Raw genomic sequence first — 25518 nt, 5'->3', positions numbered from 1 at the left:
ATGCGGCATGGAAGTTAAGATCACAAATAAGCATTGCATAGCAGTTGTAATTATGTGCTTATTATGACCATATTGTGTTGTTCTCTGTTTGTTTACTATCATTATTGTCTCGACAAAAAACTGGCCACCCAATTCAGATTTCTTGACACAATAATTTCTGAATTTACAGTATTGTGTGCCCACAAACATGTTTAACCCCTCCTCATTCTTTATATGTGCTTGTACCAAGTCAGGATCCTGTAGTATAATGGTTTTTGTTGGTTCATGTCTGTCATATTTGTTTTTCTTTAATTGTTTTGCTATAAATTAGGAGTTTCTATCATTGTTTGAAGGCTGTAATTTCTTACCTCCACTTTATTTGAACTTTGGTGGATAGTTGTCTCATTTGCACTCATACCACTTCACCTTTTTAAAATAAGTTTCATAATCTTTGGTCAGTTATTCATTATGTCTCTTTTTTGTTATTTCTTTTATGGTGATGTTTAAATAAAGAAAAGGAGTTAGTAGAACAAGTGTTTCAGTGAGTCAATCAATACAATGAATTATAGGAACACATTAAATAATTTTATTTGAAATATACAAAAAATCTGATCTGTTGTTTTAACAGTAAATGATGTTATATATATATATATATATATATATGATTTTTTTTTTATTGAAGTAGAGAATTTTCAATGTTCAATTGGCTCAATCTTAATCATTATATTTTCACAATTATTTGAGTCTGTGGAACATGAAAAATATTTCCCAGAGTTTTGATTGTCCACGAGACCAGAATGAAAGAAAATAGCATCAGATTGAGTATAATTACTACATGGTAGATCATCACTAGGTTCATCACATGTCATTTCAACACTATCAATTATATCTGACTTTGTATGGATATTATCAGTCTCCCTAAGACCATAAGGTTCTTCAACCCTATCAATTCTATCGGACTTTGTATGGATATTATTGGACTCCCTAGGACCATAAGGTTCTTCACATGTCATTTCAACACTATCAATTATATCAGACTTTGTATGGTTATTATCGAACTCCCTAGGATCATAATGTTCTTCAACACTATCAACTATATCTGACTTTGTATGGATATTATCAGACTCCCAGTCATATTTTGTAATAGACCTGCCACCAGAAACATTGAGTAGAATAGATATATGACTATCATCTTCTTCCTGACCGACTGGTAGAGGATAATCATCTGGATCTGCAGCTTCTTCCTTTATTTGCATTATGAATGTATTTTCATTTGTATTTGTAACAGCTAAATCTTGTGTTTTTGGTTTTAACTTCTGATCTTTCTGATTTCTTTTCTTTTTTGCAGCATAAGAGACACAAGATGGAGTCAATAGTGAAACATATTTCTTTGTTGTTAATGTTTTTCTCCTTTTGGACCTCCTTACTACTAAGTCATTTGTACACTCTGTTTTCTCTTTTCTTTTCTTCCCTTTTGAGTTGTCTTCTTGTTGATTGTTATGTGTAGCTGTATCCTTTTCTATAAATGACATGAAATCTTTATCCATTTGGTCCTGAGATTTTTTTACAACACCTGATAATCTATTTTGCAAGGCAGACTTTGTAATGTTCTTGCAGGGTACTTTGTTTTTATAATAGGCATCTTGCAATCTAATAAAAATAAACAAAATTTATAAAAATATTAGATTTTGCTGCTTTTGCATACTATATTTGTTTTCTCTCAAATTATCATATACATGTACAGGTCTCTTCTCTAGCAACAGTTATCTTATATACAAATTACTATTTATTTCTATTATTGTATTATGCCCCAACTAAGATAGTGGAGGGGCATTATGTTTTCTGGTCTGTGGTCTCTGCTCATCCCTTCATTTATCTGTCCATCTGTCCCGTTTCAGGTTACAGTTATTGGTCAAGGTAAAATGTAGTTTAAAATAGAGTTGAAGTCCAATTCAGTCAAACATTTCTGAATTCACAGAATCTGTTTGTTAGTAAAGTTATCAGAAGTTGTTTTTAATGTACATAATTACTTTCAATATTGCAATAGTCTTGGTTGAATTTAATAAAAATAGACATATATGGTGAAAAAAAAAGAAAGGTTGTGACCTATAGTTGTTAATTTCTGTGTCATTTGGTCTCTTGTGGAGAGTTAAATTGTCTCATTGGTAATCATACCACATCTTCTTATTTTTATATAGATGTTTGTTTTATAGAAAATGGTTAAAAGGATAGTTTTATATACTGATCTTACTTTTTATGAAGTATGTTGAATTTAACCAAATCTTTGCAGTTTATAATTGTTTGTAAGCTGTGTACATCATACTTTGATGGATGTCTGAAGGGAAGAAGGTCCGGAGGGAACCCTGGCAATGTAAACCAGGGCTGTCCACGCACAGATAATAAGCTGTATGGAAATTTAGAGCTAATTTTCTGTAAAGCTTCAGCTGAAAAAAAAAAAATTATATAGAAATTTAAACAGAATCATTAATAATTGTGATAAAATTCTTTTAAGGTGGAAAGGAGTAAAAACAAAAAATAGCTAAAAGTCTCAAACATTCAGGTTGCAATATCTGTGACCAATAAATGTAGAATGTTTCTAAGATGCATAAGCTTGAAGGTTGTAAATTTTGCTGAAAAGTAACAAAGTTTCCAAGTCCAGAAAAATTCTTCAAACAATTCCACTGTTTATACTTTGAAGTTTAAAGGATATCGGTTGAAAATGGTCTCTTTTCTGTAGCATATACAGACTATTAGCTTATTTAAGTACAGACAAAACTAGACAGGAATACTGACCAATAGATTCATTATATAAGTCCCAGTGGTCTCTGTTTTGTGATCAACCAATTGTACAGCTACTGTTGAGAAGACTGCAGGACCAGCAAGGTCTCAAATTACCTTTGCATCCAAGGTCGACATAATATCGACGATATCACCTTAGCTTTAGTTATACATGTAGTAACAAGTAAATGTCAAACTATAAAGCTGTTGTTTGTTATTTAGAGTCAGATAATAAGAAATCATCACCACACCTTTCCCTTAAACTTACCATATTTTTGGTCAAACAGTTTAATACATATATCAACCAAGACTTTTTTCGATGCTTTTTTCATTTCATTTTTCTCATTTATATGATCTAAAATAAAAAAGATTTAAAAATATGAACAAATAAGTTCCAAGGTTCTGTTTAAATCAAACTGTATACCATATTTACCTGACGATATTGGGATATAGGTATTTAGTCAGATCTTAACATGTACTTGCATTACTTGTGACCGGTATTGATAAAAATAAATAAACAAATGTCGAAATGTTCAGGACTTATTTAAATCTGTATTTGGGGAAGATGATGCAAGCATACGATTTGTATTGCGTCTTACACTTTGAGAAGCAAATAACCTTTAACTACTTTATTAAAATATTGTGTAAAAACGTTAATTATGAGCTATGAAAGTCATGTGACTAGCATTTTTCTGAGTAAGTTTTAAAAAATTTCAAAGAATTTTTTTTTTAGTGGGTTAGCTTTCATTAGTCATTACTATCCTATAGATTAACAACGTTCAGTTATATTTATAATTTAGAATCTTCATTGAAGGTGGAGCAAGAATGCACAGTTAATTAATTATATTGATTTGCCATTTGTATGCAAGAGTGACATTCCTTTGTATTATGTGCTGATTCGAAAAAAGTTATGCGAGTATTGCCTCCCTTAAACAGGTTCATTATTTTATAATTAAGTATAGGTTTCTGATTTAATTTTGAATAATTACAAAATGTATCAATTCAATATATTTCAGTTTTTGTTATTGGTGTATCAAAGACATTGCTGTACGATTATATATTTTATAAATTTGAAACGTTTAAAATGATTACATACCAATATAAAGAACCCTTCATCATTTTTGAAAAAGACTATAAATGAAAACCAAATTATTTATCTCCCCTTCATGATAGATTGATTGGGAAATTAACCAGAGTTATCTAATATTAATCACAGAGAGGGACTAGCAAGCAATTTCTAATTGTAGCTTATTTAACGTTAAAAGAATTTTCCACTATAAACAAATGTTATTTTATACAAATATAAGGACTTTATTAGCAAAATCTACAAATTTTATTAGATATTATGAATCTTTATTACAAAAGATTAACATGCTAAACCGTACAGTGAAAATTGCACTTTTAATAACAATTTTTACTATCTTAATGTTTAGTTGGCACTGCAATTGTACTTTTTAAAATTTAGATGGGCATTAGCCATGATACAGTGGGGGTGTAACAAATCAAAATATATTTTTTTGGTTTCAATCATTAATGAACGAGAAAAAATGAAATAATGGTACGCTTTTAGCAGCCAGTTCACTTCAATTTAAAGAGCACTAAACCATAAGTCAGGAACCTGATGTTCAGTGGTTGTCGTTGTCAACAGTAATTAAAAGTTATTATAAATATTAACCAGATGCTCCGCAGGGCACAGCTTTATACGACCGCAGAGGTCGAACCCTGAACAGTTGGGGCAAGCATGGACACAACATTTAAGCTTGATACAGTTCTGAATTTGGATTGTGATTAAATAGTTGACACAACATAGGTTTCTGACAAAGAATGAATGTGGTCTAAGAACTTAAACTTAAAAACTTAAAAATTTTAAAATGGGCATTTACCTATTATGGTCCAATATTCAAAATTGAGAATTTGTTTTCAAGTTCTAATTTTATGAATTATTTTTACTTACCAGTCAAGGAATATACATAAGGATTATCTCCCTTACAACGTTCTCATAACTCGCAACACCTGGATGATTTCAAACATCTAACTAACATTGATCATCCGGGTGAAGGCCTCCTCAGTTTATCGGCGCGAACAAAATATTCCCTATACCGAAAATTATTTATAACTGGGGAGGTGGTGGGAGCCTTGACTGGTAAGTAAAAATAATTCATAAAATTAGAACTTGAAAACAAATTCTCAATTTTATATCATATATATTTTTACTTACCAGTCAAGGAATATACATAAGGATTACTACTGATTTCAAAGCAGTCTGAACCTTAGGAGGAGTGTTACAAATAAATTATCTCACCTGAAGAGACTTTCTACAACACATGTGCACATCTAATTACAGAAAACTTCTCTGTGATTCTTTGTCATTTCAACTTCATCATAAGTTCAAATGCAGTTCATAGTTAAAAACATATAAAATACTTCCACCATTTAAAATGCTTCCACCAATAACATTTTAATGAATAACAAAAAAAACATGCTGCGCAACTCGCTGAAAATATCAACTTAGTCTATTTTCTGAAACACATTTACATCTAATTCACCCAAATAAAATCTACTAAAGGTAGATTCCGAACTCCAATCTGCAAATTCTAAGATCGAATTGATAGATGCTCCTTTAAAGAATGCCCAAGTCGGACCAATAGCTCTTGTAGAATGTGCATGTATTTTCCCTTTCCCTGAAGATTCAGAGTCAGAATAAGCCTGTTTAATAATTTGAACAATCCAATGTGAAATTGTCTGAGAGGTAACTGGTTTGTGAGGTTCACATAAAGCTAAAAATAATTTCCCTCTTTGGTCCTGATGTAATTTTTTTCGAACGGTTTTGTTTTATCTAAATATTGTAACAAACTTTTCCGTGGATCTAAAGAGGTATTATCAGTGTATGTAGGTACAAAAATTTTTGCTCCAAAATGTTTCTCCCTATCCTGTTTGGCTAGGCCATGTCTTATAAACGTAATTCCTTTAGTCTGTATTCTCATGGAGCCTTCATCCGTTCTTAGTGCCTGCAGATCGCTACATCTCCTGAAAGTAGTAATGGCAGTTAGTTAAGAATACAGTTTTTAAAGTCAAATCTTTTAAACTCATTTGTTCAACATTGTCAAAAGGACTATTTTCTAACATTCTTAATACTATGTGCAAATCCCATTCAGGTAATAGTTTTGCAACTGGAGGTCTTGTATTGAAAACACCTTTAATCAATCTAATTATTTTAGGCTGTTGTCCAATTTGGAAATTATCTATAGGATGTAATACCGTGGACAACATTAAGCGATATCCTGCAATCATTCTGTATTGCAAACCACTATCAAATAAATATGATAAAAAATCAGCTATCTGACTTAAAGATATTTTATAGGGATCAATTTTCCTTGTACTACACCAGCTATTGAACCTTTTGAATTTTGAGCAGTAATCTTTTTGAGTCCCTTTCCGCCATGAGGCGGAGAGTAACTCTCCTACCCCTTTAGAAAAGCCTTCTGTTGTAAACCGTTCGTTGATAGAAACGGTAAGAAACCATGCGTCAGCTTGAAAACTTGTGGATTGGGATGATAAATCCGAGTTTTCGGTTGACATAACAATTCTGGAATTACTAGTATCCTGATGGGAACTGCTATCAATAATTGAAGCAGCTCTGGGTACAAATGTCTCCGTGGCCATTGGGGAGCTATCAACAAAATCTGACACTGGTACTGCCTCATATATTGCAAGACTTTTGGGATCAGACAAATTGGGGGATAAGCATAGGCGTACATTCTCTCCCATGAAATTGTCAAAGCATCCAGAGCTAAAGCTTTCTGATGTGGGATCCATGAACAAAAAATTTCTGTCTGACGATTGTCTATTGAGGCAAATAAATCTATGAGAGGAGTCCCCCAAATTTGAAATAGATTTTGAACCACAAGTTTGTTCAGAGACCATTCCGTATGTTGAATTTTGGTTCAACTGAGTCGGTCTGCTAAAATGTTCAATTTTCCTGTTATATGAGCAGCCTTCAATCGAATATTGTTTTGAATTGCAAGATTCCATAAATCCCATGTTTGGTAGCAAAGAGTGGGCGATTTCGTCCCCCCTTGTTTGTTTATATATTGGACCACTGTGGTATTGTCCGATCTTATCAGAACATATTGACCTTTCAACTGATTTAGAAAGTGTTTCAGCGTTAAAAACACTGCTTCCAATTCTAAGGAATTTATATGTTTCTTGCTCTTCATTTCTGACCATTCACCTTGAAAAATTTGATTGTTCATAAAACCCCCATACCCAGTTTTGGAAGCATCTGTCGTTATGGTGACAGAAGTCTGAGCCAGTTGAAAATATTGGCCTCTCAGCGTGTTTGCTGAATTTTTCCACCAACTGAGATGTGATTTCAGATGTGGTGTAACTGGGATCTTTATGGACAGATCCTGACAACTTGGTCTACAAAATGAGAGGAGATGTAGTTGAATAGGTCTCATGAACAAGCGTGCATTCGGAATTAACTCTATGCAAGATGCCATTATGCCTAGTAATTGTAGGAAGTGAAATGCTGACACTGCATTCCCTGATGCAAGAATTAATATCGCCATATTCAGTTTGTCTATTCTTTCCTGAGTTGGGCAAACAAGTCCCTTGTCCAAATGAAACTGCCCCCCCTAGGTATATCAAGTTTTGAGTTGGTACTAGACTTGATTTTTCTCTGTTGATAAGAAAACCTAGTGAAATTAGGAGATCGAGACATTTCATCCGATCTTGATATAATTGATCCTTGCTTTGATTGACTACTAACCAGTCGTCTAGATAGACTGCTAGTCTCACATTTTGAGTTCTCAGAAAAGCCGCTACTACTGAAACCATTTTTGTAAAGACTCTCGGAGCAGAAGTTGGTCCGAAACAAAGAACTTTCCACTGATAACACTGGTTCTGAACAGAAAATCTGAGAAATTTGCGATGTTTCTGAAATATTGGGATGTGTAAATAAGCATCGCTTAGATCTAGAGAAATGGCCCAGTCTCCTATTTTTACTAAATTTAATACTTTTGTGAGTGTCCATTTTGAAATGTATTTTCTCGAGATACCTGTTGAGGGGTCTGAGATTTATTACTGGCCTCATTGTCCCATTCTTTTTGGGGACTAGAAAAAATGTACTGTAGAAACCTGTTGCTGCATCTTGCTGGCGAACAGGTTCTATAGCGTCTTTTTCTATAAGAGTATTTATTTCTTGGATTAAAATATCCGAGTCTTTTAAAGACACAGAGGTTTTCCGTATGCCTGTCCAAAATGGCATTTCTAGAAACTCTAGTTTGTAACCCTCTGTTATTACTGACAAGAACCATTGATCGTCTGTTATTTTTTCCCAATTGTCCTGAAAAAATCTTAGACGACCCCCAACTGGTATCTCGGCCTGATTCTGATAAATTATTACCTTCAACTCTGAGTCAGCTACTGTTTTTCTTTGGGATCCGAAAAGAATTCCAGTTGCCACCTGCTTTCTTTTCTTTATCTTTTTTCCCAAAGTCATCAGCCTTATTGTCTTTCTGGAACTTCCTAGGAGCAGATCTCACAGAAGATTTATTGTAATTAAAACCTGAGCGTTTATCAGCTGAATTAGCATGGTTATAATTAACATGAGTAGAACTATTATTAGAACTATATCTATTTTGCCAATCTTGACGCACCTGAGTTGATTCAAACTTTCTCTTATTATTGTTTTTATACTCTGGTAACAGATCGTCTAGTTGCTCACGTTGTTCTTTACGTTTCTCAAGTTTGTCTTCCAAACCTTTACCAAATACACCCTCATTCGAAAGAGGTAAATACAACACTTTAGCCTGTATATCTTTCAAGTTATTTAAACCAGACTCAGTAGCTGCAGCTTTCCTGCGTATCATATGGTTAAACGCCCCTGTGCGTCCTACCTGATCAAGAGACTTTGTCGAAATTGCAAACAAGTCCTTCACCATTTGACAAGTTTCATCACTTACATTTTCATTTTCAACCCTCTCTAATAAGGTTCCTAATGTTTGTTGCATATACAACACTGATATAATACCCATACGTGAAGCCACCTGCCCTTGATAGGCTAGATTTTCTATCTATTTTAAAGGTTGAGTAATCAATTGCTTGTAGTTATCCCATGACTTAACACTATTTGTACCATGAACAGTTCTTATCATTGGTTCTAATAAATCATCCAAACTGGGTACTTGCAAAAAGCTTTTAGATTTATCATTAACTGGAAAACAACTACGGTATTCATCTTTAAAAGCAGTAAGTTTCTCTGGATTTTTAGTTCTCCAGGAACGTTCTAGAATTCTAACCTGCGCTTCATCAATGATCAAGCCACCTGAATTATCAGAAGATTCTGAAGGAATATCTTCCTTGAAAAGCTTAGACAATAAATTTTAATTATCTGACTGTTTGTCTACAGTTTTATTGTTATTATTATCAATGTTACTTGTTTGTCTCTGATTTGACTGACTTTCAACATTGTTACTAGTAGTGGTAGGTTGAATTTGTAGATATTGGCTAAATCTTTCAACATTTCTAGATTTATTGCCAGCCTGAGAATAAACACTAACAGGACTACCAAGGCCACGAGAATATTCATCCTCTGATGAACATAGACCAAGTAAATCAGCCTTTTCACGACTGTCTATATGAAGAGAAATTTCTGACCTATTGTCAAAATCAACATTTCTAATAATTCTAGGACTTCCCAAGTCCTCATCAAGATTTGCATTCAAAGAAATTACCGGTCTATGCTCCCCTGTACTTGGGACATTATTCGAACTTTGTTCTCTCTGGGTGGCTAAACCACTAGATTGAGAAACCTCTGCAACAGTCGAACTACCTGTAGTAGCATTGTTCAAAACTGCAAATAACATATCTATTTTCTTATCAAACCTGTCTTCCATACTGGTTAACTTATTCTCAAGTTCAGCCGTCTTTGACACGCTTTTCTTTTTCTTTGAAGAAGAGTCTTTTGTTGTCCTCGCCATTTTTTTCACGAGAAAATCACCCGTTGGCGTTTCACCTGCACTATCTGAATCTAAATTTTCAGCATTTGCATCAGCAAGTGAGTGTTTATACTCTTCAGCCATCGTCCAATATGACCGGACGATTATATCAAACGTACATAAATAAAAATTTCAACGACGAGACTATACTAGAAAGTCTCAAAGTGAGAACGTCTTATTTCGTTGCCGCCGAAAGATAAACTGAGGAGGCCTTCACCTGGATGATCAATGTTAGATAGATGTTTGAAATCATCCAGGTGTTGCGAGTTATGAGAACGTTGTAAGGGAGATAATCCTTATGTATATTCCTTGACTGGTAAGTAAAAATATATATGATATAAAATCTAAATACATTGTTAGATCCAGCATATCATAGAACCCCAAGAATTCAATTTTTGATGAAATCAAATAATGTTCAATTTAAGACCCTTTAGACCTCAATGTGGACCAACTTGATAACCAGGCCCAAATATTAAAAATCTAAATACATGGTTAGATTCAGCATATTGAAGAACCCCATATATTCAATTTTTGTTGAAATCAAACAAAGTTTAATTTTTGACCCTTTGGACCTTAATGCAGACCAATTTGAAAACGGGACAATACTGTGCAATTGCATATTTCTTGCTATTGCGCAATACTGTGCAATTGAAAATTTCTTGCTATTGCGCAATATTGTGCAATTAGATATTTCTTGCTATTGCGCAATACTGTGAAATTGAAGATTTCTTGCTTTTGCACAATACTGTACAATTGAAGATTTCTTGCTATTGCACAATACTGTGCAATTGAAGGTTTCTTTCTATTGCGGAATACTGTGCAATTGAAAATTTCTTGCTATTGCACAATACTTAATATAATAATTTTGGACCCCGATTTGGACCAACTTGAAAACTGGGCCCATAAGTACATATTTAGATTCAGCATATCAAAGAACCCCAATAATTCATTTTTTGATGAAATCAAACAAAGTTTAATTTTGGACCCTTTTGGCCCCTAATTCCTTGGGACCAAAACTCCCAAAATCAATCCAAACCTGCCTTTTGTGGTCATAAACCTTGTGTTAAAATTTCATAGATTTCTATTAACTTATACTAAAGTTATTGTGCAAAAACCAAGAAAAATGCTTATTTGGGACCTGTTTTTGGCCCCTAATTCCTAAACTGTTGGGACTAAAACTCCCAAAATCAATCCCAACCTTCATTTTGTGGTCATAGACCTTATGTTAAAATTTCATAGATTTCTGTTTACTTATATTTAAGTAATTGTGCAAAAACCAAGAAAAATGCTTATTTGGGCTCTTTTTGGCCCCTAATTCCTAAACTGTAGGGACCAAAACACCCAAAATCAATCCCAACCTTCCTTTTATGGTCATAAACCTTGTGTTTAAATTTCATAGATTTCTATTTAATTTTAATAAAGTTAGAGTGCGAAAACCAAATGCCTTCGGACGACGACACCAACGTGATACCAATATACGACCAAAAAATTTTCAATTTTTGCAGTCGTATAAAAAAATGTAACAATGAAACCAAGAAATTTAATTAATTTTCAAATATTTCCATATATTAATAAATTGTGAAAAATATTTTTTTTCTTTCAAATTTACCATATATAATATAAATAGCTCAATATGTTTATTTAATATAGGTAAAACCCAGAGCAAACATGTAATCAGGATGAATGCATCTCCCGATACCTAAAAATAAATACAGTAATAAATTGTTGGACTACATATGCATGTTTGTTGTGATGATCTCTCTCAACATACAATAATTAATTAAGTGTACTTACAATTTTCTAGAAAGAACTGTAAATCAGCATCAATACTAGGTTTAGTTAGGATGAATTCACTCCCCTTTTTACTACCAACATGCTTTATCTGAGAGTTGTTTCCTGGATCAGGTAAAACAATCCATGCAGAAACATCTGCACCCAAATCTTCTAGATAATTAATCTACAACATTAATTATCATTTAATCATTACACATTTCATTCTACATGTACATGTTCAAGAGCAATTTATCAGCACAGGTAAATTCAACCCTGCATTGACCCTACATGTACAACTGATTTGACATTTGTTTCATATGCATGTTTAGAATTTTTTAAGATTGAAATTTGATTGGGTGCCTGCAAGGATTTTTTAAAATTTTTTGAGGATGGACAAGAAATCAAAGTTATTGAAATGTAATAAATTAAATAAGAAATCTATAAAACAATAACTGTCACTTAACTTGCCTAAGGTGGATTTTATGAAAATTTTTACAAACAAGAGCAGCTCATCATAAAACATGTAACTTTAATGAGTAGTTCATGTACATGATGTAAGTTGAGTACCAACTTACTGTTTTCTGTAATGTCATTGTTAAAGTATCCAAACTTTTCATCTTCCATACACTTGTATCATTCATCTTACTTATATCACTGATATATTCACTCAATTTGGAATTGTCCATGTTGAATTCAATCGGAAAGATCTAATCATTTATGACCTCAAAGTGCGATTTTAAATTTTCAAGCTATTCATCTTCATTGGGTTCAAATTTCATAAGTTAACAATGATTAGCTGCCATTCATCATCAATATTTAATTCTGAAAAAAGAAATGTAAGAGTTAAAATCAAAAAATATAAATAATTTTTATTCTTGATTATAGTAACCCCTCATATAAGATTGGTTAATATATAAGGTGTTCTTGTGTCTGGCCTGCATTGCTACTGTCATTGTAAAATAGTAAATTAAATGCTGATCATGACCACCAAAAATCAAGTGGAATACAGAAATTTTTTACAAGCTATTCTTTTTATTTTTATCTTGAACAGGCTCCTAACAAGTCTAATATACTATTCCATGAATGTATTAAAATATATTTGAGTTCATCTATCATTTTTGTGTATCCATCTCTTTAGTAAAATATAAAAAACAAGAATGTGTCCCCAGTACACAAATGCCCCACTCGCACTATCATTTTCTATGTTCAGTGGACCGTGAAATTGGGGTAAACCCTCTAATTTGGCATTAAAATTAAAAAGATCATATCATAGGGAACATGTATACTAAGTTTGAAGTGGATTGGACTTCAACTTCATCAAAAACTACCTTGACCAAAAACTTTAACCTGAAGCGGGACGGACGGACGGACGGACAAACAGACGAACGAATGGACAGACGGACGAACGAATGGACAGATGAACGAACGGACAGACGGACGGACGAACGGACGCACAGACCAGAAAGCATAATGCCCCTCTACTATCGTAGTTGGGGCATAAAAACCAGGTGCTCCACACCCCATGCTTTATACCACCCCAGTGGTCGAACCCTGAACAGTTGGGGAAAATTTGGTCACAATATTCAAGCTTGATACTGTCTGAATTTGGATTGTGATAAAAATTTTGACATAATATAGGTTTTTGTCACAAAATTAATGTGGTCAAAGATCTAACAAATCTATTGCACAAAACTGTGCAATTGAAGATTTCTTCTTGAAACTTTTCAAAATTCGAAATTTGAAAAATTTTGAAAAAAAAGTAATCCCTTAGAATAATGGTAAACAAAAAATACCCCCCAACTTTTTGAAACCCCTCTTGGAGCAATAACCCTCAAACTCAATCCCATGCTTTCCTTTGTAGTATTGAACCTTGCAATATAATTTCAGAGAGATCCATACACTTAAACACAAGTTATTGTCATGATTGTTTGGAAACTAGAAACATGTTTCTTTTTGGCCTTTGTTTGGCACCAAATTCCTACATATTTAAAGCAATTAACAAAAAACTTAATCCCTGAGCCTCCCCTTTGTTATATGGTACATTGTGGTACAATTTCAAAGAGATCTATACAATTACACACAAGTTATTGTCTGGAAACTAGAAAAATGCTTGTTTTGGCCCCTTTTTGGCCCTTAATTCCTAAACTTTGGCCCCATAACCCTTAAAATGAATCCAAACCTTCTACTTGTGGTTTTAAACATAGAGGTATAATTTCAGAGCAATTGAAATACTTGTACATGTACACAAGTTATTATCCTGAAACTAGAAAAATGCTTGTTTTGGCCCCTTTTGGGCCCTAATTCCTAAACGTTTGGGACCATCATCTCCAAAATCGATCTCAACCTTCCTTTTGTGGTATTTAACCTTCTGAAAAAATGTCATAAAGATCTATTCACTAAAACTAAAGTTCTTATCCAGAAACCAATGTGTCTTTCGGATGACGATGACGCAGAAAACTACGACATCATACCATTATACAATCCCAAAATTTTTTTGGGGTCGTATAATAATACAAGACTAACAAAGGCCAGAGGCTTCTGACTTGGGACAGGCGTAAAAAATGAGGCGGGGTTATAAACATGTTTATGAGATCTCAACCCTCCCCCTATACCTCTAGCCAATGTAGAAGGTCCGAGACCACAATTAATTCGTAGTGCATTTCTTTTAGAACATAAATGAAAATTAAAAAATTCCCACCTGCGCTTTCTCAATGAAATTTTTACAGTGTGTTGTACTACTTTTGGGACAAATTATATCAAAATTATAGAAAACTTCATCGGCTCTAACTCAAAATATAGACAATTTTATGTTTAGGGCGTCTTGAAATCTTTTGACAGCTTCCGAAGTGCTAATTTTTAACCTTTTTCAGCTGGACCAAATCACTACTTTCCTTTAAAATTCTGAATTCAAATTTTTTTACAGTGTAATTTTACCCCCTTCTTGCAATTTGAGGCATAAAACATGGAGAAATAAACTTGGAAGGGGTATAAAAAAATATTGACAAGTAACCCACTGTCAACACTAGGGACTATATTTGTGGACAATGAAAATCAAGGGACAACAATTGTGGTCTCGGACCAGAAAAGTAAAAAAATAAATATTGCATTGTATGAAGCATTGGTTATAGTTGATTCAACTACCATTCTGGACAAAGAAAGATAATTTCAATTTTAAAAAGAAGACTTTTAAATATTTTAATAAATGAAGGGTAACCAGATGCTCCGCATGGCGCAGCTTTATACGACCGCAGAGGTTGAACCCTGAACGGTTGGGACAAGTATGGACACAACATTCAAGCTGGATACAGCTCTAAATTTGGATTGTGATTAAATAGTTGACACAGCATAGGTTTCTGACACAGAATGAATGTGGTCTAATGAACTTAAAATTTTTGTATTGCCTTTGAGCAATTCACTATGCTGTTGAATATTAATCCTCTCAAAAAAATGTTTGAAGAAATTTTCTTTTTATTTATGAAATCTGAATGAGAAAAATTTAACCCCTCCCCTTTTTTTTCACATCCCCCTTTCCCTTTTTCCAAAACTGATCTCAATTCAAATTTCTAATGGAGTTTGCAACAATAACTACTTATTTAAATACATCATAAAATATTAAAATGTAACAAAAGGTGCTTGTTATCACTGAATGGTAAAGATTGTTTTAATTTATCAGTTGGTAGTAAAAGTGAATATATATATACATAATATATTGTATAAAACAATGATTTAAGTTGACTCAACTACTATTCTTGACAAAGAAAGATAACTCCAATCAATTGAAAATTTCTTGCTATTGCACAATATTGTGCAATTAGATATTTCGGGCTATTGCGCAATACTGTGCAATTGAAGATTTCTTGCTATTGCGCAATAATGAGCAATTGAAAATTTCTTGCTATTGCACAATACTGTGCAATTGAAGATTTCTTGCTATTGCTGAATACTGTGCAATTGAAAATTTCTTGTTATTGCACAATACTTAATATAATAATTTTGGATCCTGATTTGAACCAACTTGAAAACTGGGCCCATAAACAAAAATCTAAGTACATGTTTAGATTCAGCATATCAAAAAAACCCAAGAATTCAATTTTTGTTAAATCAAATTTAGTTTAATTTTGGACCCTTTGGACTTTAATGTAAACCAATTTGAAAATGGGACCAAAAATTAAGAATCTACATACACAGTTAGATTTGGCATATCAAAGAACCCCAATTATTCAATTTTTGATCAAATCAAACAAAGTTTAATTTTGGACCCCGATTTGGACCAACTTGAAAACTGGGCCAATAATCAAAAATCTAAGTACATTTTTAGATTCAACATATTAAAGAACCCCAAGGATTCAATTTTTGTTAAAATCCTTTGGACCTTAATGTAGACCAATTTGAAAACGGGACCAAAAATTAAGAATCTACATACACAGTTAGATTTAGCATATCAAAGAACCCCAATTATTCAATTTTTGATGAAATCAAACAAAGTTCGATTTTGGACCCTTTGGGCCCCTTATTCCTAAACTGTTGGGACCAAAACTCCAAAAATCAAACCCAACCTTCCCTTTATGGTCATAAACCTTGTGTTAAAATTTCATAGATTTCTATTTACTTATACTTAAGTTATGGTGCAAAAACCAAAAATAATGCTTATTTGGGCCCTTTTTGGCCCCTAATTCCTAAACTGTTGGGACCTAAACTCCCAAAATCAATCCCAACCTTCCTTTTGTGGTCATAAACCTTGTGTTTAAATTTCACTGATTTCTATTTACTTATACTAAAGTTATTGTGCGAAAACCAAGAATAATGCTTATTTGGGCCCTTTTTGGCCCCTAATTCCTAAACTGTAGAAACCAAAACTCCCAAAATCAATCCCAACCTTCCTTTTGTGGTCATAAACCTTGTGTCAAAATTTCATAGATTTCTATTCACTTAAACTAAAGTTATAGTGCGAAAACCAAGAAAATGCTTATTTGGGCCCTTTTTGGCCACTAATTCCTAAAATGTTGGGACCAAAACTCCCAAAATCAATCCCAACCTTCCTTTTGTGGTCATAAACCTTGTGTCAAAATTTCATCGATTTCTATTCACTTTTACTTAAGTTATGGTGCTAAAACTAAAAGTATTCGGAAGACGATGACACAAGACGGCGATGACGACGCCAACGTGATAGCAATATATGACGAAAAATTAAAATTTTTGCGGTCGTATAAAAATTGCTTTAATTTATTAGTGGAAGGCAAAATTAATGATTGCACTGTATAACGCACTGATTGTTGTTCATTCAACTATAATCATGGACAAAGGAAGATATATCTAATTTAAAAAATTACTTCAACGATATTTTTAGGGGAAAAAAATGAAAAATTCAGTCATTTTTCCAATTGTTAAGCGCATTACTCTCGAAAAGTAAAATTGACAGCACAGAAATTCAAACTTGATCTATATACTGTGGTAAGCATTGTGTATAAGTTTCATACCATTTTGTTGAGGCAAACTTACGGTAAGTAAGAGAACGGAAATGAAAAATTAGCAATTTTTCCATTTGCAAAGGGGGATAACTCTAGAACAGTAAAAAGAGACGTCACCAAAATTCAAACTTGATCTGTATTTAGTGGTAAGAAGCATTTTGTATAAGTTACATAACATTTGGTTGAGGCAAACTAAAGTTAGAGAAGGGAAACCAACTTTGGGACGTATGTACACGTACAGACGAACAAGCACTAGGGTAAAACTTAATCCACCCTCAGCTTTGATGGGGGCATAAAAAGTGTCTCATGGATATAACTAAGCATTGATATTACAGCTAGGTTTATCCCTTAGAAACCTTGTCTCATTGATTTACCATGGTTGATGAAAAATGTATTAAGGTGGCACCCAACACTTTCACTAAAATTAATTTGGCTCGTTTAATTTTCATAAAATTTTGTCAAAGTATTTACTTTGACCCTTTAACAAAACTATAAAAATTTCAAATATTTTGAACCAACCGTTTTGTCAGAAAAATTACACTGGTTATATAGCAGTTTGACAAACACCAATTTTGATCATCGAGAAGCTTTATATTCCTTTTACAACACAACGTAATTAAAGCGTTTAGATGACTTTACAGAGTTATTTCCCTGTAGTGTTAGGTACCACCTTAACTTAAAGTTATCAAAGCTATATGTGGTTAGTTCCAGCACAAAGTTTCAAGATTTACAAAATGCTTACTAAATATTAATTATAAAATATTTATGATTTGTTTGACATACTAGTATAACAAACATATGTTACATGTATGACAATGTACAGATTTAGAAAATTTAAGGAATAAAGAGTAGACAACTCATGAAAGTCTCTGTAATAACACATGCAAGATATTTTCTGTAATAACCCTATTAATAGAAATGCATGGATATCCCTGACTGGTAGTTAAATTTAAAGCAGGTGATCCCATCGTAGTCTTAAAAGAGTTACTGAAGACCCCTTGCCTTTTATCATTATTTAAATTAGTTTTCAAGTTGTGCCTTCTGAAATTGTTTATTTCCCTGAAACCCCTATGTTCTATTTTTAGCCATCATTGCCATGGTGGCATGTCATCTGATACATTTTTAATCAAGATACCCTTTTGAAAATTGTGGCTTAGTTTAATTCTATATAGCCCAGATTTTGTAAAAGATTGCAAAAAAATTACTTTGAACAGCAAGAACTCCTGCCAATGCCTGAAGGGAGTTGATACACCTTAATGCTATTTGTCCGCCATTACTGGACATCACAGACAAACATTTTCACCCAGTCAGATACGCTTTTAATGGTTTAGTTTTAGAGATAATATGAGGCAGGCGTTACCTGTGAAAGGGGACGAAGTCTGTTGTACCAATTACATTTTTTTAATTCTAACATATTTTGAAGTTTAAAAAAGAAACCTATGTTGGTTGTGTTGATAGGGATTTTAGATGCGACGTCATTTTAGTCATTACTTCCTTTTCAATGTTAACAATGAGACAGTATCATCAGATTAAATATTTTCAACCAGGTGCTCCGCAGGGCGCAGCTTTATATGACCGCAGAAGTCGAACCCTGAACAGTTGGGGCAAGTAGACACAACATTCAAGCTTGATACAGCTCTGAATTTGGAATGTGATCAAATAATTGACATAATATGAGTTTCTGACACAAAAAAAATGTCAAGATCTTACAAATCTATTGCACAATATTGTGCAATTAAAGATTTCTTCTTTTAACTTTTCGAAAATTTGGATTATGAGAAATTTGAAAGAAAAAAATTGAAAACAACTACGACCCCCTTTTTTTTGCAATTAGTCCAAAACCTGACATTTCTTTATACATAATATACAAGTAGTGTAAGGGAGGTAAATCGTAACATACCCAACATTGTATGTTAAATGTTTTAGAATAACCTCCCTTACACTGCTTTTAAATTGTCTGAATTGTCCATTGACCAGAAATACCTAGTTTTCCCCTTTTTTGCCCCTAATTCCGAAACATTGTAAGCCATAACCCCCCAAAGTCAACACTAACCATTCCTTCATGTAATGGAAACTTGTGGTTTAATTTCAGAGACATTCATACACTTAAACATAAGTTATTGTTTGAAAACTACAAAAATTATTATTTTGGACCCCCTTTTTTGGTCCGTAATTCCTAAATTATTGGGACCATAACCCCCAAAATCAATCTAAACCTTTAGTGGTATTGAACCGTCTTGTAAAAATTTGTAGAGATCCATACACTTAAACACAAGTTATTGTCTGTAAACTAGAAAAATGCTTCATTTTGGCCCCTTATTCCTACATATTCTGGAAAATTAAACCGAACTGAATCCCAGCCTTCCCTGTGTTATATGGAATTTTGTGGTACAATGTCAGAGAGATCCATACAGTTACACACAAGTTATTGTCTTGAAACTAGAACCAGATGCTCTGCAGGGCGTAGCTTTATACGACCGCAGAGGTTGAACCCTGAACGGTTGGGGCAAGTATGGACACAACATTCAAGCTGGATTCAGCTCTAAATTTGGATTGTGATTAAATAGTTGACACAGCATAGGTTTCTGACACAGAATGAATGTGTTCTAATGAACTTAAAATTTTTGTTTTCTCTTAGAGCAATTCACTATGCTGTTGAATATTAATCCTCTCAAAAAAATGTTTGAAGAAATTTCTTTTTTATTTATGAAATTTCAAATGAGAAAAATTGAACCCAATTTTTTTAATCACATCCCCCTTTCCCTTATTCCAAAACTAATCTCAATTAAAATTTCTAATGGAGTTTGCAACAATAACTACTCATTCAAATACATCATAAAATATTAAGATGTAAAAAAACTGCTTGTTATCACTGAATGGTAAAGATTATTTTAATTTATCAGTTGGTAGTAAAAAGTGAATATACATTGTATATTGTATATAACAAAGATCATTTAAGTTGATTCTGGACAAAGAAAGATAACTCCAATTAAAAAAAAAATCTTGCTATTGCACAATATTTTGCAATTAGATATTTCTTGCTTACTATTCTGGACAAAGAAAGATAACTCTAATTTAAAAAAAAATTTGCTATTTCACAATATTGTGCAATTAGATATTTCTTGCCATTGCGCAATACTGTGCAATTGAAAAGACTTGCTATTGCACAATACTTAATATAATAATTTTGATCCTGATTTGGACCAACTTGAAAACTGGGCCCATAATAAAAAATCTAAGTACATTTTTGGATTCAGCATATCAAAGAACCCCAAGATTTCAATTTTTGTTAAAATCAGACTAAGTTTAATATTGGACCCTTGGGACTTTAGTGTAGACCAATTTGAAAACAGGACCAAAAATGAAGAATCTACATACACAGTTAGATTTGGTATATCAAAGAACCCCATTTATTCAATTTTTGATGAAATCAAACAAAGTTTAATTTTGGACCCCGATTTGGACCAACTTGAAAACTGGGCCAATAATCAAGAATCTAAGTACATTTTTAGATTCAGCATATCAAAGAACCTAACTGATTCATTTTTTGTCAAAATCAAACTAAGTTTAATTTTGGACCCTTTGGACCTTAATGTAGACCAATTTGAAAACGGGACCAAAAGTTAAGAATCTACATACACAGTCATGACAGTTAGATTCGGCATATCAAAGAACCCCAATTATTCAATTTTGATGAAATCAAACAAAGTTTAATTTTGGACCCTTTGGGCCCCTTATTCTGTTGGGACCAAAACTCCCAAAATCAATACCAACCTTCCTTTTATGGTCATAAACCTTGTGTTTAAATTTCATAGATGTCTATTTACTTATACTAACGTTATGGTGCGAAAACCAAGAAAAATGCTTATTTGGGTCCCTTTTTGGCCCCTTATTCCTAAACTGTTGGGACCTAAACTCCCAAAATCAATACCAACCTTCCTTTTGTAGTCATTAACATTGTGTTTAAATTTCATTGATTTCTATTTACTTAAACTAAAGTTATTGTGCGAAAACCAAGAATAATGCTTATTTGGGCCCTTTTTTGGCCCCTAATTCCTAAACTGTTGAAACCAAAACTCCCAAAATCAATCCCAACCGTTCTTTTGTGGTCATAAACCTTGTGTCAAAGTTTCATAGATTTCTATTAACTTAAACTAAAGTTATAGTGCGAAAACCAAGAAAATGCTTATTTGGGCCCTTTTTGGCCCCTATATCCTAAAATGTTGGGACCAAAACTCCCAAAATCAATACCAACCTTCCTTTTGTGGTCATAAACCTTGTGTTAAAATTTCATAGATTTCCATTCACTTTTACTAAAGTTAGAGTGCGAAAACTAAAAGTATTCGGACGACGACGACGACGACGACGCCAACGTGATAGCAATATACGACGAAAATTTTTTCAAATTTTGCGGTCGTATAAAAATGCTTGTTTTTGGCCCCTTTTTGGCCCTTAATTCCTAGACAATTTGCCTGATAACCCCTTAAAATAAATACCAACCTTCTAATTATGGTATTAAACATTGTGGTACAATTTCAGAGTTCAATTGAAATACTAACACACAACTTTTTGTCCTGAAACTAGATAAATGCTGTTTTTGGTCCCTTTTGGCCCCTAATTCCTAAACCTTTGGGACTATAACCCCCAAAACCAATCCCAAGCTTCCTTTTGTGGTTATAAACATTGTGTTAAAATTTTATTGATTTCTTTTTACTTATTCAAAAGTTATTATCTGGAAACAATCCGTCTTCAGACAACGCTGACGACGACGATGCAGACGACGTGATACCAATATATACGACCAAAATTTTTTAAATTTTTGCGGTCGTATAAATACCAAATTAAAATCGTAAACAATTGCATTTGTGCAGAAAGAAACTTCACTTAAATTATGACCAAATAAACAATAAATCTGCAGATATTTCTACATCTTATACTTTTTTATATAAAATTGCTTGTCAAGTTACTGGGTAATAATTATTGGGGGAAAAAAAATCGATTTTAGTTGAAATGATAGGACTTTTTTTTAATAGAAATCATTTTTTTTCCCTAAGCCTGAAATTACAGCAACTGGACATCATATGTCAAACGTTGACATCATTCTAATTATGACGTCACGTCAGGCATGTCAGGTATGCGATACAGGTTTAGCTATGCAATACAGGGTATGCGATACAGGGTACATGTACATGTAGGTGATACAGACTGGAAAAAGAACCTACTGAATATATGATAAGTATTTTTATCATATCAAAGAACAATTAAAATGAAATATTATTGTATTCATTCCCAGGGGTAATCCAGGATTATATAAAGGAGGGGCGAAGTATGTAAATTTTGCCAAGAGTAACAAGGAAAAAAAAAATAATTGGACCGTTTTTTTATCTAAAAAAACATAAGGTATTATAAAGTGAAAAATGCACTTATGTAACCGTTCCAGATGTGGGGCATCTATATTTTATAATTAAAGTGTAAGGGTTTGACATTTTTGATGCCTTTTTCTCCCAATCTATCATGTCTATTATAAAATGATTGGATTGATCAAAAACTACATTTTGCAGTACGTACTACATGTAATATATTTGACGTGGGACTTTTCAGAAAAAAATGTACATGGAAAATTCTTGTTTGTTGTATGTTTAGTTAGCATATTAACCTCATAGATTTCTTGTTGTAAACAAGATATATCCTGGGCTATTAAATGAAATTTACAATACGAACAACACTAGGAAAGGCAAACAAGCAATTTTTATCCAAATGTTTGTTTGAAATGTTTTACCCAACAAGGGAGGTGAGTGGTTCCAAATCAAGCAAAGGCTACGAATGAGTCTGAAATGATGAATGATGTCGACAAATAGAGACACAAAGGCCACGAAGATCACACCCAGGCTTGACCCAGCAGGCAGGTTGTAGTTGTGTCTTGAAAAAAGTATTCAAAATATCAGTTCCGCAATATGGGATTTACATGTACATGCAAACCTCTGTCCCAAAAAAATATCTTCCCGTTTTTTATTTATCATGTTCATAATGCTTAATAATTCTGTTGGAAATTTTTGTTTCTAATAGCAAAAAGATTATTATTTTCAATTCAGATTTGGCCAAAATTTTTGTTAAAGGCAAAACTCATGGCTAGAATTTTTTCTCTCAAATATCTTAGACTGCACAATGAAATCAAATGGTCAGTTTCTTAGACTTTAAATCTATCCATAACTTACTGACTGGGGATCATTATTCAGTTAATATAATGTTATGAATAGGCTGGGGCTTGTGAAGTTAAACAGGCTTTCGTAGGTAAATAATATTGCTGTGGAACATTTTTTTCATGAAATGTGATAGTGTAAATACTTTCTGTTAGGTGGAATTGTGAAATAGAAGTCACTACATCTTGATCAATCCTTTGACACTTTGAAGGTGTTACTGTAATTTGAATTCCAAAATGACTGTGTGACGTTTTTCAACGCACTGGTCAACTCCACCATAGCGAATCACATGACTTTGATATTATGGGGACGAAGTCCCCAATAACAGTAGAAAATTCAATAAAAAAAAAAAAAAAAATCGGGAAAATTTTCCCGATATTTTCATTGTACTAATGAACTCAAAATCATTCAATTTTTTTTTTTGTCGCGTTTTTGAATTTCCGGATCTGCGCAGAAATCTACAATGTACTTTTTCCGGTCTCGTTTGTATGAAACTTTGAGTAAAATATATATTTATCAGTCTTGTAAAAAATAGGAAGGAACGCAATACCAATTTCATTTTTAATAATTTCTCGATATGAAAAAACGTTACCTGATGATAGCGTTTCTTCGTTTACATTGTATATGACGTCATAACTTTAATAACGTCACAACTAAAATCCCTAACAACAGAACCAATATCCGGGAAAAGTTACGGTATTTCCATTCCTTTTTTTTTTTAACAAATATTAAAGTTACAAAAAAATAATTCATACAGACTTCGTCCCCATTTACAGGTAATGCCTGCCTCATATTATAAATAATATATAACAGTAAATACGAGCAAAAAATATCTGTAAAGAATTGTCGCATATATAAATCAAATACACAGGAAATGGCAAAGTTCACAAAGTCTAGTCTGATTGACCATTTTACAAAAAAAAAAAAAAATAAGTGCAAGCAAAGTGGGGGGGGGGGGGGGGGGGGGGGCATCAGGATCCCTAACTGTTTATTCCTATATATTACTAGACTGATTAATATATAATATACTTAAAGTCTCATGATTTTATTGATTTTTCCACTTCTAATGGGACGAAGCCACACTACATCCTACATCTCTACATTTTACTCTCGTGCTATTTTTAGCCATGGCGGCCATCTTTTTTAATAGTCTGGGTAGTGACTTTCAAGACGGCATTTATCCATTTATCATTTGAATCTTTAGTTTATAGTAGTAAATGAAGCAATTCTATCTTTTTATTCACATAACCTATAAACGTTAAACCTCGACTCTTCTGTTCTTTCTTTTCGTCTTTCTTAGTACTGTGACCCCGATGTCGGTCTTGTTCTCTTTTATATTTGTTTACTTCCGGTTGTATGACTACTCGTACCTTATCTCCAACTCGTACCAAAATTTCTTAGTTGGATACGTCCTTATCGCAGAATTTAATTCTTTAGTTTAGTAATTGGAGTGAAGGGTGGTTTGCTGTATTTACAAAATATTGAATACTCATGCAATAAAGTCTGTATATATCGTTTCTGTGACATAGTAGGGAAACGATGTTGAGTTTCCATAATATAAGATAGGAGGGGTGGGACAGGGGGGTACCCTTCTCCCTTCTCCCACCCCTCTTCTCCTTTCTCCTACCCCCGTTCTCCTTTCTCCCATTGGAATAAAACATCTCCTTTTGAGATATTTTTTCTTGAAATATTAGAATTTTTTTTAAAAGGAGAGATATTTTATTTTTTCTCCTTTCTCCAACTTTTTCTCCTTTCTCCCAGCCTTCCTCTCCTTTCTCCTACCCCTTTCTCCTTTCTCCCACCCCCTTTCTCCTTTCTCCTACCCCTTTCTCCTTTCTCCCACCCCCTTTCTCCGTTCTCCTACCCCCTTCATACCCGTAGCCAGGGGGGGTTCGGGGGGTTCGGACGAACCCCCCCTTGAAATCAAATAAGCACTGTTAAAGTCAACGTTTTGTTCAAATTGTGACTGTTAAAGTCGAGTTCATGAGTCCAACGAACCCCCCCTTGGAAATTCCTGGCTACGGGCCTGCCCTTTCTCCCTGTCTCCCTTACCCCTGTCCTCCCCCTCAGATAAGATAAGATAAGAAAACTTTATTTTGAAATTATATGTATATATAATTCAACATAAGTACAAAATAAGCAATACAAGCTCCAAGGAGCTTTTGACCGAATATAAAACATGTAAAAACATATAAATAACATAAAAACAGTTCATTTTGACATATAAAACAATTTGTAATACCGTGTGAAAACTAAGTCGGACATCACGTGACTTTTGTGACGTATACAAACCGCCATTTTGTATTATATTGCCCCATA

General features: G+C 33.3%; 1 protein-coding gene and 1 long non-coding RNA gene across 6 annotated transcripts; both read right to left on the bottom strand.

Annotated features, from left to right (window-relative positions):
• Positions 1-542: 542 nt before the first annotated feature.
• Positions 543-24563, bottom strand: LOC143064595 (uncharacterized). 5 transcript variants are annotated; one of them, XM_076237514.1, is made up of 6 exons: positions 24464-24563; positions 12107-12353; positions 11553-11715; positions 3026-3112; positions 2231-2423; positions 543-1629 (listed from the first exon to the last, which is right to left on the bottom strand). In XM_076237514.1, exons 2-6 carry the CDS (start codon positions 12215-12217, stop codon positions 672-674), a joined length of 1512 nt encoding a protein of 503 aa, XP_076093629.1. In that variant the 5' UTR covers positions 12218-12353; positions 24464-24563; the 3' UTR covers positions 543-671. The 5 variants fall into 5 exon arrangements, with proteins under 5 accessions (XP_076093629.1, XP_076093630.1, XP_076093631.1 ...); XM_076237515.1 differs by having other exon boundaries at positions 24449-24557; XM_076237516.1 differs by lacking the exon at positions 24464-24563 and adding an exon at positions 24229-24398.
• On the bottom strand, positions 3128-11542 carry LOC143064597 (uncharacterized). The gene is made up of 2 exons (XR_012975283.1): positions 8165-11542; positions 3128-5784 (listed from the first exon to the last, which is right to left on the bottom strand). It is a non-coding gene; the product is annotated as an uncharacterized LOC143064597 (long non-coding RNA).
• Positions 24564-25518: the final 955 nt, after the last annotated feature.

Source organism: Mytilus galloprovincialis, chromosome 2 (genome assembly GCF_965363235.1).
Source record: "Mytilus galloprovincialis chromosome 2, xbMytGall1.hap1.1, whole genome shotgun sequence".
NCBI classification, from domain to species: Eukaryota; Metazoa; Mollusca; class Bivalvia; order Mytilida; family Mytilidae; genus Mytilus; species Mytilus galloprovincialis.
The sequence above is the reverse complement of the archived record's forward strand: the minus strand, read 5'-3'. Positions and strand labels throughout refer to the sequence as shown.

Coding starts and splice junctions, on each gene's coding strand:
- LOC143064595 (XM_076237514.1), bottom strand. CDS start 12,217: ATGGACAATTCCAAATTGAGTGAATATATCAGTGATATAAGTAAGATG. Junction 11,716..12,106: donor CAATGACATTACAGAAAACA/GTAAGTTGGTAC, acceptor TTAATGTTGTAG/ATTAATTATCTAGAAGATTT. Junction 1,630..2,230: donor TTCAACATACTTCATAAAAA/GTAAGATCAGTA, acceptor TATTTTTATTAG/ATTGCAAGATGCCTATTATA.